Genomic DNA, 14928 nt, shown 5'->3' with positions numbered 1-14928 from the left:
TAATATGATGGTTGAAATACGATGTACATGCTTTCACAATGTCAATTCATTATTAAACACAAGGGGCCACACAAATTGGATTAGACTAGTGGTGGTTAATTCTGCATTGACCGACCAGTGCAGGATTCCTCAAATCTTTTTACTGGCAGGCTAACACATACCCAGAGCGCTCATATGCGAACGCAAAGCAAGACCTTCCAGGGATTGCAGGCTTTATTCAGTACATTGGTAAACATGCTTACTGTAGTCTGTGTTTCATTGATTGATAAAATCCCAAAGCATTTTGGGTTACACTTACGTGGAGTTGATGCTTCATTGTAACCTAAAAAAAATATAAAATGAAATGTAAATATGTATAAAGGATTCAAGCTCATAAACCACATAACCTTGGACTCTGGGTTGATGCTCCCTGAAGGGATAGTCAGGGGTGCGAGGCATTACTCTGGCCTTGTTCCCAGGTCATGGATGAGGTCATGGATTGTGCATGGGAATCTTTATTTTGTTTCCAGGTACTGACCACATAGGGTTTTGAGGAAGGTCTTGAGGGGGTGCATGATCTCCATCCAAATGCTTGGAGATTCCACAGTAACAGAATGGGATTAAAACAAGGGGGTACGGGTCCTGCACATATCTGGCAGCAAAGACCCATCTTTAGAAGATGGCGGATGCTTGAGCTCAATCTCCTTGATCCTGTGATCTGTATCCTGCCCTGGCCACAGCATTTCTATGTCTACCATTTTGGATGCTTGCGTACACAACTCACCTCGATATTCTAAGCACTAGCAACATCATGACCTGCCCGCGGTTACAGAGGACACTCAAAGAAAGCTGTATTACCTTGAGACATAGAAGCATCCCCTCGCTCAATCTGACAGTAATGGGTTCCTCTCTTGCATTGCTGCTTGTATAGCATCTGCTTCAAATGGCATGCAGTATAGATGGCCTAAGTCTGCCATCACATTCGCCAGCAATTAATGATTCACAACTCACTCAAAACGTGTTCAAATGAATTAATGTTGTTGATTCACAGGATTTTTAGCATACAAACACCTTCTAAACAAGGGTAGTGCAGCTCTGCTAGTGTTCCACACATTGACCAACACACAGGTAGTGCAGTTCTTCTGCTGTTCTATTCATTGACCAATAGGTGGGTTCCCAACCTAATGCGGAATCCATGCTTTAACAATGTTGTTACTCTCCTGCTTACCATCAACATAGAGACTATTTTGGTCCAGACGGTAGCTTCCCAAAATGGTGATGTTGGAGGTCTTCTGTTTGATCTCCTGGTAAATGGTCACTTTGTCAAACTGGGGTCCGGTGGCCTCTTTCTTCATTGTGCAGATGGCGTTCACCTTGGTCTGCGACTCAGCAGTGCCTTTTCTAGGAGACAGAAATTAAAAGGCATGAGATCAATGGGATGGAGAAAAACAACTAAATCATCAGGTCCCTTCTCCAATTTCAAGAACTAATTGATGTTTTATGTACCTCAGATACATCTCTTTAGACATTTGGATGACGGCATTATACCGTCTGTCAAGTTCAGCCTTCTCCCAGGAACCAAGAGCCAGGAAATGCCATAAATGTTGATGGAAATGAAAAGGAGCTACATTTAACTTCCCATAGACCCAACCAAGTATGTCTTATACAGTAATAGGTTGAACTTTCCCTCCAGGGCATAAAGCGTGGTATTTGTGAGTGGCAGGGAAACTCCACCTATCAAGAAGCACCCACCACCAGATATGCCGTATAAAGAGAAAGGGAAGAACACTTCCTTTCTAGTAATGGAGGTATGGCACTTTATATAGAGATGAGCAAGGGATGCCTTTAGTCTGGCAATTCTTGTATGAAAGGGGTAGTGTCACTCGAAGATTTAAAGCAGGGCATTTCTTATGCTGAGAAAGAGATGCTACACAATCCACCATGTATTGTAAGCCTGACTTACCTTATATAATGATCAGCAATTTCTACTCTACTACCTGCAATCCAGAACTGCAAACCAGTTATATCTTACATTGACGAAAGGAAGCCCTGCTTTACTCCCAGTACTGATGGACTTGCCTGTCTGGTGTCTGATGGAGAGAAGAGGAATCCCCAGCTTGGTATACACCCGTGCAAATCAGATCCAGAACACGGGGCCGACCTCTCATTCTGTCCAGAAAGCCAGGCATGCCATCTCTGGAGGAAGGGGCTCTCCCCCACTCCTTTCAGAGCCACTTGTATGAATCAGTGGGAAAAACAGTCCAGTACCCCTTTGTAAACTAAGCCAAGAATGTATGCACTGGAGAGATGAAAGTTCTGTCATCCCTGTCATTGGCAAATCCAGTCAAAGTGATACACTTGTGTACAGGTGCGTTATAAATCCCATATCATATCAAAGACACTCAAAACTTGGATGGGGGTATACCTGATGCAGATGAAGGATTGCTTCAATCCCACATTTTAGTTTCAAGTGTAGAGTGTTCTCTATAGCTACTTATCTAACTGGGGTAGGTGTATGGTCTATGGACGAGATGACCCTCCTACCGCAACCCATCCTACCACGTCACACTTTTTATACCCATTAGCCACTTCCCCAGCTTTGCTCCCTTTTCATTCTGGATTGCATGTTGCCAAGCATCTCCTGTTCCCTTGACACCTCAGGAGCCACTCTCCACTTAGCTGCCACATGGTTGCTCCAGATCTGTCCATTCCCAATTCAGCATTAATCCCACCTGTGCAACAATGTTCAGGAAGTGATTATACCACAGCAAGGCTTCACTGAATTGTCCATGTTGTGAGAGAAGCGCGGGACTGACACTCTTTAATCCCCTTCATATTGCAAGGCAAGTACACCTTTTTAAGGTAGTATAATGTCTTGGTGTTCAATGCAATGAACCCAAAAAGTGGGTGGCAATTCATCTTACCTAAAGGAGTCTATGCTGCAGCCTTGGTACTTGCTTCCTATGCTGCTGTTCTTGAAGACTGAGTTGATCTGGAAATGATAAATGAACATGGCCCAGTGAATAGGCAACTCCATGAATGGAGAAGGTGTAATGTTTGCGAGGAGGGGTGGGTTAGAGCAAGGTGGGAGAGCTGGATGGCCCCCATGTCTTACCAAGGCAAGCATGACGGCAGATGTGCTATTGTACTTCATTGAGTGGGGAGTCGCAGTTAAGTCAGAGGTGTAAGGCAAGTTGGTAATGGTGAAATTTAGGGTGAAGTTTTCAGTCTTGGCGCTCTCCACAGGTGGGTTGGTTATCACAACAATGGGTGGCTCCACAGCTGGAGGAAAATAATAATACAGTTTCCGGTGAGGCCCAGGCTTTTATCAGCAGTGACAGCTTAGATTTTTATAACAAAGCAAATGCATACAGAGAAAGCTTGTATGATAAATGCAGGCCATTTACCAAAACCCAGAGGCTCACAGTAGTACAATTAGGGCCACCATTATCTGATGCCCCAACGTAAAGCAGAGTTACCCTGTGAATGCATGTAAAGTTATTTTCATAGCATTGGCTTTTTGGCAAGAGTTCTAAGTACATAGCTCACAGATTGATTTAGCTGTTCATTTCAGGTGAGTTTTGCGTTGGGGCTTTAAGCGGCTGCGATTCTGGAGTTCAGTTTAGGCGCAGCAACTATGACTTCAGTTCACAGGGTGCTGCACTTCAGTGCTTGCATAGATGTGACTTTCAGGGTTGAGGTGAAGGTGAGGTCACCAGCTTCATCTCATGAGAATCTGAGATTAGAGATTCTCAATGTTGCGGACAACTTCATGCACTGGGAGTGGCGTGTCCTTAAAAAAGAGCAACTCCTTTCAGACCTTAGTAATTGACTGATGATAAGTCATCTCGATTGGACAACATTGCAGCCAACGCTTCCCAGCCAATATCGCATAACACATAGAAGACACTGCATCAAGCCTCAGCATATAGGTTCATATATCTCTGCATAGGCACAGAGTGCACCCCAGCTGTTGCAGGCAACACTATATCCCTCCTATAAAAGGGGTCAATAGATCAGCCACTTATAGAAGCCGATTTATAGATTATATTGCCAAATACAAAGTTCAAATGCCAGCGCCCAAATTGAGCTAGACAGAATTCCTCCCATGAGCTCACGATCCCCGAATACCACAAAGAGATCTTCATTGCTAAGCTTCTATTCTACTGCAACAAAAACTATACTCACATTGCAATTGAGATTGCACTGTTTTCCTCTATCGAGGATCTGACAAAACTGGTGGCCCTCTGTAAAAAGGGCCCTTCTCAAACCCTCTGTGACTACATGTTACTTCTCTGAAGATATATAGAAAAATATCACATTATCTGACAGTGGCTGCTATGCACCAGAAGGCTTTGACTACTTGTCACTTCTTGTTTGGGCCAACTGGACACTGCAGGTTCACGGGTTGATGGCCTGCACTTTTCACACATAGGGTGTACCGAGATCAAAGGGGCACTGGCAATTTCATCTTATGCAGTGATAGGGAACAACATTACATTAGGATTGTTCCTGTCACATAGCATATCCATGTTTCCAGTGTATTTGCTGCTTGTGTCACAGGCGAAAACAGGCTTTGAAGCCAGCATGGACCATGTTACCTAAAGAATTCTATTACATGTATTACTGTGACATGTTTACAGAAAGCCTACACTTTAATTCATTTAATATATGTTATGTTGCTATGTTAAGAGGATAGTTGACATACGATGTACATGCTTTCACAATGTAAATTCATTATTAAACACAAGGTGCCACACAAATTGGATTACACTAGTGGTGTTTAATTTTGTATTGACTGCCCACTGCAAGATTCGTTAAATCTTTTTACTGGCAGGCTAACACATACCCAGAGCGCTCATATGTGAACGCAGAGCAAGACTTTGCCGGGATTTCAGGATTTAATCAATGCATTGATTAGATTTGATTTGATTTTTTAGACTTGTAACGCGCATATTCTAAGGGGGATCCTGGCAGAAACTGCATCTGGGCGCAGATGGGAGTTACACAAATCGTGGGTCATGCTGCCACACATTAGATGCTTTAAAGGACAGGGAGAATTACACGAAAACATTTGTTTTCAGTGTTTTTCATTGGTAAACATTCGTAAAGTTTAGCGAGTATTTAATTGAATTATAAATTGCAAAAGCATTTTGGGTTACACTTACTTGGAGTTGATGCTTCATTATAACCTAAAAGAAAAACAGGAAATGTAAATATGTATAAAGGATTCAAACTCATAAACCACATAGCCTTGGATTCTGGATTGATGGTCCCCAAAGGGACAGTCAGGGGTGTGAGGCATTACTCTAGACTCTGGCCTTGTTCCCAGGTCATGGATGAGGTCATGGATTGTGCATGGGAATCTTTATGTTGTTTCCGGGTACTGACCACACAGGGTTTTGAGGAAGATCTGGAGGGGGTGCATGATCTCCATCCAAATGCTTGGAGAGTCCACAGTAACAGAATGGGATTAAAACAAGGGGCTACGGGTCCCGCATATATCTGGCAGCAAAGACCCAGCTTTAGAAGATGGCGGATGCTTGAGCTCAATCTCCTTGATCCAGTGATCTGTATCCTGCCCTGCCTGAAGCAATTCTGTGTCTACCCTCTTGGGATGCTTTCATACACATGTCTCCTTGATACTCTAAGCCCCAGTAACATCATGACCATCCCGCTGTAAAAGTGGATCGTCAAAGAAAGCTCTATTAACTTGAGACATAAAAGCATCCCAAGCTCAGTCTGACACAATAATGGGTTCCCCTCTTTCATTTCTGCTTGTATAGCATATGCTGGAAATGGCATGCAGTATAGATGACCTAACTCTACCATCATTGTTGCCGGAACTTAATGATTCATAACTCATTCAAAACGTGTTCAAATAAATTCATGTTGTTGATTCACAGGATTTTTAGCATACAAACACCTTCTAAACAAGGGTAGTACAGCTCTGCTAGTGTTCCACACATTGACCAACACACAGGTAGTGCAGTTCTTCTGCTGTTCTGCTAATTGACCAATAGGTAGGTGCCCAACCTAATGCAGAATCCATGCTTTAACAATGTTGTTACTCTCCTGCTTACCATCAACATAGAGACTATTTTGGTCCAGACGGTAGCTTCCCAAAATGGTGATGTTGGAGGTCTTCTGTTTGATCTCCTGGTAGATGGTCACTTTGTCAAACTGGGTTCCGGTGGCCTCTTTCTTCATTGTGCAGATGGCGTTCACCTTGGTCTGCGACTCAGCAGTGCCTTTTCTAGGAGACAGAAATGAAAAGGCATGAGATCAATGTGATGGAGAAAAACAGCTGGATCATAGGGTCTCTTCTCTAATTTCAAGAACTCATTGATGTTTTCTCTACCTTAGATACATCTTTTTGGACAATTGACATGACTGACATTATACAGTCTATCAAGTTCAGCCTTCTCCCAGGAACCAAGAGCCTGGAAATGCTATAAATGGTGATGGGAAAAGAGCTTAATTTACCTTCCCATAGACCCAACCAAGTATGTCTTATACAGAAACAGGTTGCCCTTTCCCTCTGGGCACACAGGGGGGTACTTGTGAGCAGTGGAAAGGAAGCTCCACCTATCAAGTATCATCCACCACCAGGTATGTTGTATGAGGAGGAAGGGAAGAACACTTCCTGTCTAATAATGGCGGTATGGCACTTTATTTAGAGAGATGCAAGGGATGACTTTTTTCATGTAACTCTTGTATGAAAGAGGAGCGTCACTCCACGATTTAAAGCAGGGCATTTCTTATGCTGAGAAAGGGATGCTTCACAATCCACCATGTATTGTAAGCCTGACTTGCCTTATATAATGATCAACAAGTTCTACTCTACTACCTGCAATCCAGTACTGCAAATCAGTTATGTCTTACATTGAGGAAAGGAAGCCCTGCTTTACACCCAGTACTGATGGACATGTGTGTCTGGTGTCTGATGGAGAGAAGAGGAATCCCCAGCTTGGTATACACCCGTGCAAATCAGATCCAGAACATGGGCCCAACCTCTCATTCGGTCCAGAAAGCCAGGCATGCCATCTCTAGAGGAAGGGGCTCTCCCCCACTCCTTTCAGAGCCACTTGTATGAATCAGTGGGAAAAAAAAGTCCAGTACCCCTTTTTAAACTAAGCCAAGAATGTATGTACTGGAGAGAAGAAAGTTATGTCATCCCTGTCATTGCCAAATCCAGTCAAAGACACCCAAAACCTGCATGGGGGTATTCCCGATGCAGATGAAGGGATGCTCCAATCCCACATTTTAGTTACAATTGTAGAGTGTTCTCTACAGATACGTATCTAACTGCAGCAGGTGTATGGTCTATGGACGAGATGACCCTCCTACCACAACTCATCCTACCACGTCACACTTTTTACACCCATTACCCACTTCCCCAGCTTTGCTCCCTTTACATTCTGGATTACATGTTGCCAAGCATCTCCTATTCCCTTGCCACCCCAGGAGCCACTCTCTACTTAGCTGCCCCATGGTCGCTCCAGATCTGTCCATTCCCAAATCAGCATTAATCCCACCTGTGCAACAACGTTCAGGAAGAGATTATAGCACAGCAAGGCTTCACCGAATTGTCCATGTTGTGAGAGAAGCGCGGGACTGACACTCTTTAATCCCCTTCATATTGCGAGACAAGTACACCTTTTTAAGGTAGTACAATGTCTTGGTGTTCAATGCAATGAACCCAAAAAGTGGGTGGCAATTCATCTTACCCAAAGGAGTCTATGCTGCAGCCTTGGTACTTGCTTTCGATGCTGCTGTTCTTGAAGACTGAGTTGATCTGGAAATGATAAATGAACATGGTCCAGTGAATAGGCAACTCCATGAATGGAGAAGGTGTAATGTTTGCGAGGAGGGGTGGGTTAGAGCAAGGTGGGAGAGCTTGGATGCCCCCCATGTCTTACCAAGGCAAGCATGACGGCAGATGTGCTATTGTACTTCATTGAGTGGGGAGTCGCGGCTAAGTCAGAGGTGTAGGGCAAGTTGGCAATGGTGAAATTTAGGGTGAAGTTTTCAGTCTTGGCGCTCTCCACAGGTGGGTTGGTTATCACAACAATGGGTGGCTCCACAGCTGGAGGAAAATAATAATACAGTTTCCGTGTGAGGCCCAGGCTTTTATCAGCAGTGACAGCTTAGATTTTATAACAAAGAAAATGCATACAGAGAAAGCTTGTGTGATACATGCAGGCCAGTTACCAAAAACCAGAGGCTCACAGTAGTACAATTAGGGCCACCATTAACTGATGCCCCACGTAGAGCAGAGTTACCCTGTGAATGCATGTAAAGCTCTGTTCATAGCATTGGCTTTTTGGCAAGAGTTCTAGGTACACAGCTCCCAGAATGATTTAGCTGTTAATTTCAGGTGTGTTTTGCATTGTGGCTTTAATGGGCTGCGTTTCTAGAGTTCAGTTTAGACGCATCAGCTATGACGTCACTTCACAGGGTGCTGCACTTCAGTGTTTGGCTAGATGTGACTTTCAGGGTTGAGGTAAAGGTGAGGTACCAGCTTCATCTTATGAGAATCAGAGATTACAGATTCTCAATTTGAGGGGTAACTTCATGCACTATATGGGGAGTGGCGTGTCCTTAAAAAAGAGCAACTCCTTCCAGACCTCATTGGTGAAATGGTAACAGATCATCTGGATTGGACAACATTGCAGCCAACTCTTACCAGACACTGCATCAAGAGTTAGAATATAAGTTCATATGTCTCTGCATAGGCAACAGTGACCCCAGCTGTTGCAGGCAACTCTATATCCCTCTTTTCAAAGGAGTCAATAGTTCTGCCACGTATAGAAGCCCACTTATGAATTACATCGTCAAATTTAATTTGAAAAAAAAACGAACAATTATAATTATAAATACAAAGTTCAAATGACAGCGGTAGACATAGTTTCCTTGACAAAATAATGCCCATGAGCTCACTACCACCTAGTACCACTAAGAGGATCGCAATGGAAGACAGCCATAATGAAATAGAACACCTGTATTCTGAATATGTCACTGTTGCTTCTATACACAAAGGTGTACACACTACATTTAAATGTACCAAAATTACATAGAGAAGCTGCCCGAAGAGCCACTTATCAATATATATGCCTGTCAGGAGTTATAGTAATCGATTAGTTTGCAAGCTTCCTATTATTTCTGTATCTCTAGCTGTAGAGAAAATAAAGGAAAACAGTTGTAAATACAGCTAATTGATTGTCCTGTTCTAACCAGAATCTGTCTTCCTAAATACTATAAACTAGTTATGCAGGATATGATCCCATAACAATGTTTGATCCAACTGGAAAATTGACCCTACAATCTGACTGACACATGTGAGGCCTAAACTTATTGTGGTCAACACAGTGGGTTATTTATCTATTCAAAATCTGTTTTCCTGTATCTTTCCCAAAAATATTCTATAGCCTCTTCCCCCAAAACAGTTTTCTTCAGTATCCTTCCAGAAAATTATCCTGATCATTAAAAATGCAGTAATGCTCAAACAGAGATTAATCTATTAAGAGCCCCTCAGAGCCAACACTACGGCCAAGGTTTACGAAGTGGGAGACCTTTTCTCCCTGTTTCAGAAGTAATTTCCATACACAGTGGGGTTATTTTTGTAGGTGGTCAAAAATATATTTGAACTCTAAAATTGATATTGGTTTGTAACAAAAACATCTTTTCACCTAGTAATTCATGCAAATGAAAAACATACAATTTTACCTTAAATGTCCTTTTGAGATTAAACAGTTATAATATTAGAGTGTCTGCTCTGATGGTACCACTGACCCGGTACTAACTGATTTAATTGATTTATAAAAATCAATTAAAGAAATGACTGATTTAGAAAGACCGCTCGGAAATCGCTGCGAGCGGTCTTTCCAAATCGACCTGTCAGGCTCTGCCAGACACGAGTACGCGCAGGGGCTGACAGGCGGAAGGGCCTGGCGAGACAGAGAAGAGACATAGCCGGCGAGTCAGGTAAGTTTGTGTGTCTGTGTGTGTGCGCGTGTAAGTGTGGTGTGTGTTATGTGTTATGCTGGGAAGGGGGTGGTGTGTGGGGAAAGGGGTTGTGAAAGCCCCCGATTTACATAAGAATCAGCGGGAGATGGTCGGGATGGGAAAGGGATCACCTTCGGGAGGGGGACGGGAGCATGTGATTTTGCCACATTTTAAGAGCAACACAAAAAAAGGCCAAAAAAAGTGGTTGTGTTTGGTCTTTAAAATGTGGTAAAATCACATAGAACTACACCCGAATGTATCTGTGCAGGTGTGTCGGTAGAAGGAGGTGGAAGAAGGGCAGGTCCTATTTGTTTGTTGCTTCCTATTTTATTTTTAGGATTATTTTCATCCCCTTTATTTGCTGGAAGTATTTGCCTGCTTTTGGGGTGTGAAATGGCCTTGTATGCCATCTATGGCTGCTTGTGGCCTTACATTCCACATATCAGATGTTTTGTGGGCTTTATCAAAGAGTCAGACAAGGACGTCATTTGGGAGTATACAGGGGGGCAGCTGCTACCCCTGCCCTCCACTCTGCTACCCCTAGACCTGTCATTGCTACCCCTGGGCCACTGGACGAAGAGCCAGTGCCAAGAGGAGATATCTGTGTCGCAACTGAAAAAGGCAGCTGTAAATGCAGCTACATGTGCCACAGCTTTTTTTCACCTGGATTCTCAATCTCATTTGCTGGATAAATAGCAGGGATGCAGGAAAAACCATGAAGCCACCATCACTAACATGATGGCAGTCCATTACTGAAGAATGTCTGAATGGTTGGATTCAGGGGCAGGGCTGTCTGTGCAGCTCATGTCCAGTACTGTAGCAACAGGAAGGGCATGGGGGCTAGGTCCAACTGGTTGGGAATGTGTAAGAGCATCCTGCAGTACTCAGTGACAGCACCGCATGAAAGCAAATCTCATCAGTGTCTATCGTGCCTGCTATTCACATCCAGAGAGCCACTGGAACTTTGATGAGACGGGTGTGCTCCAGTGGCTCCTGTCACCAATCCTGCCTGGACACTGTGTGACCCGACCCAGAACTGCCAGACCTGCATCACAGGCATACTGTAGATAGACGCAAGGTGAGATAATTAATTTACATTAAGTTGCCCTCCGCCTTTGAAATAAACCATCTGTTGCTTCCTGAAGCAAAACAAATGTATTTGGAAGGATAGCTCAGGGGCAGCGCCCTTACTTTTGGAACAAGAGGATGCAGTGCAACATGGGTTCAGTTCCTGTTCCGGTGCTAGGAAGCTGGAGGAGGCTGGCATTAAGCAAGATATGAAGGACCAAAGAAAATAATAAAAGCAGCATTTTCTAGGGCTGATATTATAGAGCTGCTACTGCTGCTTACATTTTAAATTAGACAAACAATACATAAAATAAACAAACTGCAATTACTGTGACTTGCAACACATCCTTCCCCTCTATCTCCTATCTAACAAAAAATGAAACTGTGGGTTACTAACCAAATAGGCAAAACAGAAAGGTGATGGCTGGAAAGTTTCAAATCATTCATAAACACTGGCATAAATCTGGGCAATCCTCCAGACCATCGTTTCTCTGGTAGACTTGTGTGGGTCAGTTGCCGGTTCCATTCAGTTTAGCCTCAGTGATGTACAATAGCCCACGTTGTTGTGTTGGATGTCTGCTTACAGTCACAGTAATTTGGTAATATGGGCCTATACACACCACCCAAATAGATCACCAGATTAACGCTACATATGGTGATCTATTCTTGTATGAAATGTATATTGTATATATTGTAATCATATTTCTCGTAGAGTACTTAGGAACAATGCTATGTGATGCCCCTTTCGGTTTTGTCAATGGGTGAAAGGCTGTGTACCATCACTTCATGTAATGTCACTTGGTGGCAGCGTCAAATGACATTGCTTCTTGCGATGTCCTCAGAGGTCAAGGGTCGTGTAATGTCACTTCCGCTACTCCTGGCATTTTGGTGAAATGACTTCCCTGGAGTCAGCTATCTTTGATTCAACAAAGCTCTTCAGTAGTGAATGGTACAATTTGCACCAAGATAAATGTAATATATTCTCCAGTTGTTGTCCGATAAACACCTGTTGTGGATACAGTAGTTGGTGACTTAATGGTTTATTATTGGCGCTATGTCAACACACTATGCTTGCATCAGATAGCTAATCAACGGCAGTATGAATAGAAAATAAAATCTATGGCTAGTAGATTCATTTGTTGTCCTGTGCAATGGTTATCTAGTTCGGCTGCCATGACATTTTTGCTCTATCTGGGAATCCATGATTCACAACTGGCTGCCTGGTTCCTTCTGATTCATACAGGGCCCCAGGCCCTCCTCACCAAGTCTACCCCAGCACTTCATTCTCCCCTGACCCCCCGCACCGCAAATTCTGCACTTGCCCTACCGGGCTCCCTCCCCCTATACTATGTTGGCGGGGCCTACACCCCTACTGAGCCTGATCCTTCCCAGTCCTCGCACTCAGCATGCAGGTCCTCATTCCCTGCTCCCTGCCTTCCCCTGAAACTTGTCCACCTGGCCTTCCTTGGGCACACACCTAGCGCAGGAGCCCACCCACCTATCCCCTGGCCCTCAGCACTTGCGTGCTCTCCACTCTTACCTTCCCATTTTAGCATTATCTTTCTGCTCTGGCTGGCACTCCCCCTCCCCCACTCGCCTACACTTTTTTTACTGCACTTCCACGATCTAATTGACACAAGGCCTAGCAGGCCAGTTTTTTGTTATTCTCCATCACTGTTCCCCTGCCCCTTTTTTTGTCTTGTGGCGCCTTTAAACACCTGTTGCATTATCGGCGCATTATAAACACCCAATAAATAAAATAAACACAAAGCTGGCTCCTCCTGCAATTTAAATGAACATTATATAATGGCAATGATGATCATAACCACTCTTTAAGTTAAGTATGAATGAATTGACGCAGAAGCTCGAATAGACAGTTGCTGCACTTACTTGGGGCGGAGGCTTCATTGTAACCTGAAATAGATATAATAAAACATGTAAACATCTAGGTGTGCGCCAATGAACTTCGTCATCATCAATATTGCTGCAGTCCTGGACTCAGGCTAGATGCACTCTAAGGCCAGGGCCTGGGGTCAATGACCATCATATTCAACCAACCACATCTAACAGGACGTTAGGAATTGATAAGCAAAAGGTCTGTCCCCAAGTGGGGGATGTCATGCATTTAGATCTAGACGAGCATTTGGGATTGGGGATAGTGGACAGCTGGTTGCATGTTTCGTATGTTAAACAGTATTTATGATGCTAACTAGGTCACTGGCAAGTATACCATTATTCCACCTCATATGTGTCCCAGCTATGCTTGCCTTTGGCTGCTTTCCGCTCCCAGCCTCCCACGTCCCCCTTTACATTGCTAAACCACATTCACCACTCATTAGTAACATTACACACAGATCCTTTCCTTTGCTTGTTATAAAACTGAATCATAACCGTTTTGTTTCAGGGCCTCTTACCATCGACATAGAGAGCATTTTTGTCCAGTTGGTAGATGCCCAGCGTGGTGATGTTTGAGGTCTTCTGCTTGATCTCCTGGTAGATGGTCACTTTGTTAAACTGGATCCCTGTGTCCTCTTTCTTCAGTTTGCAGATGGCGTTTACCTTGGTTTGTGAGTCACCAGTGCCTTTGCTAGGAGACAGAAATGGATAGACATGAGATCACAGGCAGTGAGATGGACAAGGCCATATGGATTGCCAGGGGTCAAATCACAGACTTCAAGAAGTGATTGAAAGAGTGTTGTGTGATTCAGGTAACGTATGTTCCTCGCATATCCAGATACAGTTCTCTATATATTTTACGTTGTTGAAATTGTGAAATCTGTCAAGGTGACCTGTTCCCCAGTAACTAATACCCTGGGTGATAATGGAGAGGAAATAGACCTTTTTCTATTCTCCCTGAGCCACGTATGTTTTAGATTGTTGACAATAAAGACAATCGCACACACCATCCAGTACCCACAGACATGTATGACTCAGCGGAAGGGAAGTGCTACCTCCTAAACAATAATATCAGCCTGGAATGTCTTAGAAAGAAAAGGGGGGAAGTTCCAACTTCCCTCTAGTACAGGAAGTGGGGGATGTCTTTTATAGAGGAAATTAAGATTCCCCTTCTCTGCTGCATTTAACTTTAGGCATGTCTTATTTTAAGAAGCAACAGCCACAAGGTACCCAATACTGAAAGCCAAATATACCTTATTCAGCAGCGCTCCACCTCCAAACCAACACTGACAATCTAGCATGCACTATTTGGAGAGAGGAGAAACCCACTTATTTTCAGTACTGAAATCCAAGCATTTGTGATCCAGAAGAAGGGAAACTCCACCTTCCACTTAGCGTAAACAGCCTGGCATGTCCTTTTTAGAAGGGGAGACATACTTCTGGCATCTAGTAGCCACAGCCTAGCATTTATGTTTGTTCGTTTGTTTTTTTCATTTGTATTGCGCACCGGACCTGAGGCTAACAGGGCGCAGGGGCATCAAGGTTATTCTCAGCTTGGTGGCATGTCATCTTATAGTGGGGGAATCGCCATCTCCCATCTGGTACCCACAACTTGACATGTCCTATTTAGGGTGTGGCAAGAACCATCAACACTCCAGGCCTGAAAGCAAAGCTTTAATGATCCAGAAGTAGTGAAGCTCCACATCCCATCATGTACCCACAACACGAGATATCTTAATGGGATGGAGGGGAGCTCCTCCTCCTATCTGGTACCAATGGCCGAGATGTCCTGTTTAGATAAAGGGGAGCTCCACCTCCCATCTGGTACCAATGGCCGAGATGTCCTGTTTAGATAAAGGGGAGCTCCACCTCCCATCTGGTACCCACAATCTTGAATGCTCTAGTTGGACGATGGGAAGCGTAACCTCCCATCTGGCACCAGTAGCCATGCATGTGCCATGTAGAAAGAGGGATGTC

At 43.9% G+C, this 14928-nt stretch overlaps 1 protein-coding gene across 1 annotated transcript in view; it reads right to left on the bottom strand.

Moving 5' to 3' along the window:
- LOC138498010 (mucin-16-like) overlaps positions 1-14928 on the bottom strand; it is an 86786-nt gene that overhangs the window by 35586 nt on the left and 36272 nt on the right. Inside the window, exons 29-38 of the mRNA XM_069621835.1 lie at positions 13470-13642; positions 12946-12969; positions 7902-8068; positions 7710-7777; positions 6063-6235; positions 5148-5171; positions 3095-3261; positions 2904-2971; positions 1208-1380; positions 299-322 (exon numbers count right to left, since the gene is read on the bottom strand). Coding sequence (XP_069477936.1) covers positions 299-322; positions 1208-1380; positions 2904-2971; positions 3095-3261; positions 5148-5171; positions 6063-6235; positions 7710-7777; positions 7902-8068; positions 12946-12969; positions 13470-13642 — 1061 coding nt within the window. The remainder of the gene's footprint in view (positions 1-298; positions 323-1207; positions 1381-2903; positions 2972-3094; positions 3262-5147; positions 5172-6062; positions 6236-7709; positions 7778-7901; positions 8069-12945; positions 12970-13469; positions 13643-14928) is intronic.

Source organism: Ambystoma mexicanum, chromosome 1p, assembly GCF_040938575.1.
Source record: "Ambystoma mexicanum isolate Mex_15411 chromosome 1p, UKY_AmexF1_1, whole genome shotgun sequence".
NCBI classification, from domain to species: domain Eukaryota; kingdom Metazoa; phylum Chordata; class Amphibia; order Caudata; family Ambystomatidae; genus Ambystoma; species Ambystoma mexicanum.
This window is presented reverse-complemented; position numbering and strand designations above follow the sequence as displayed.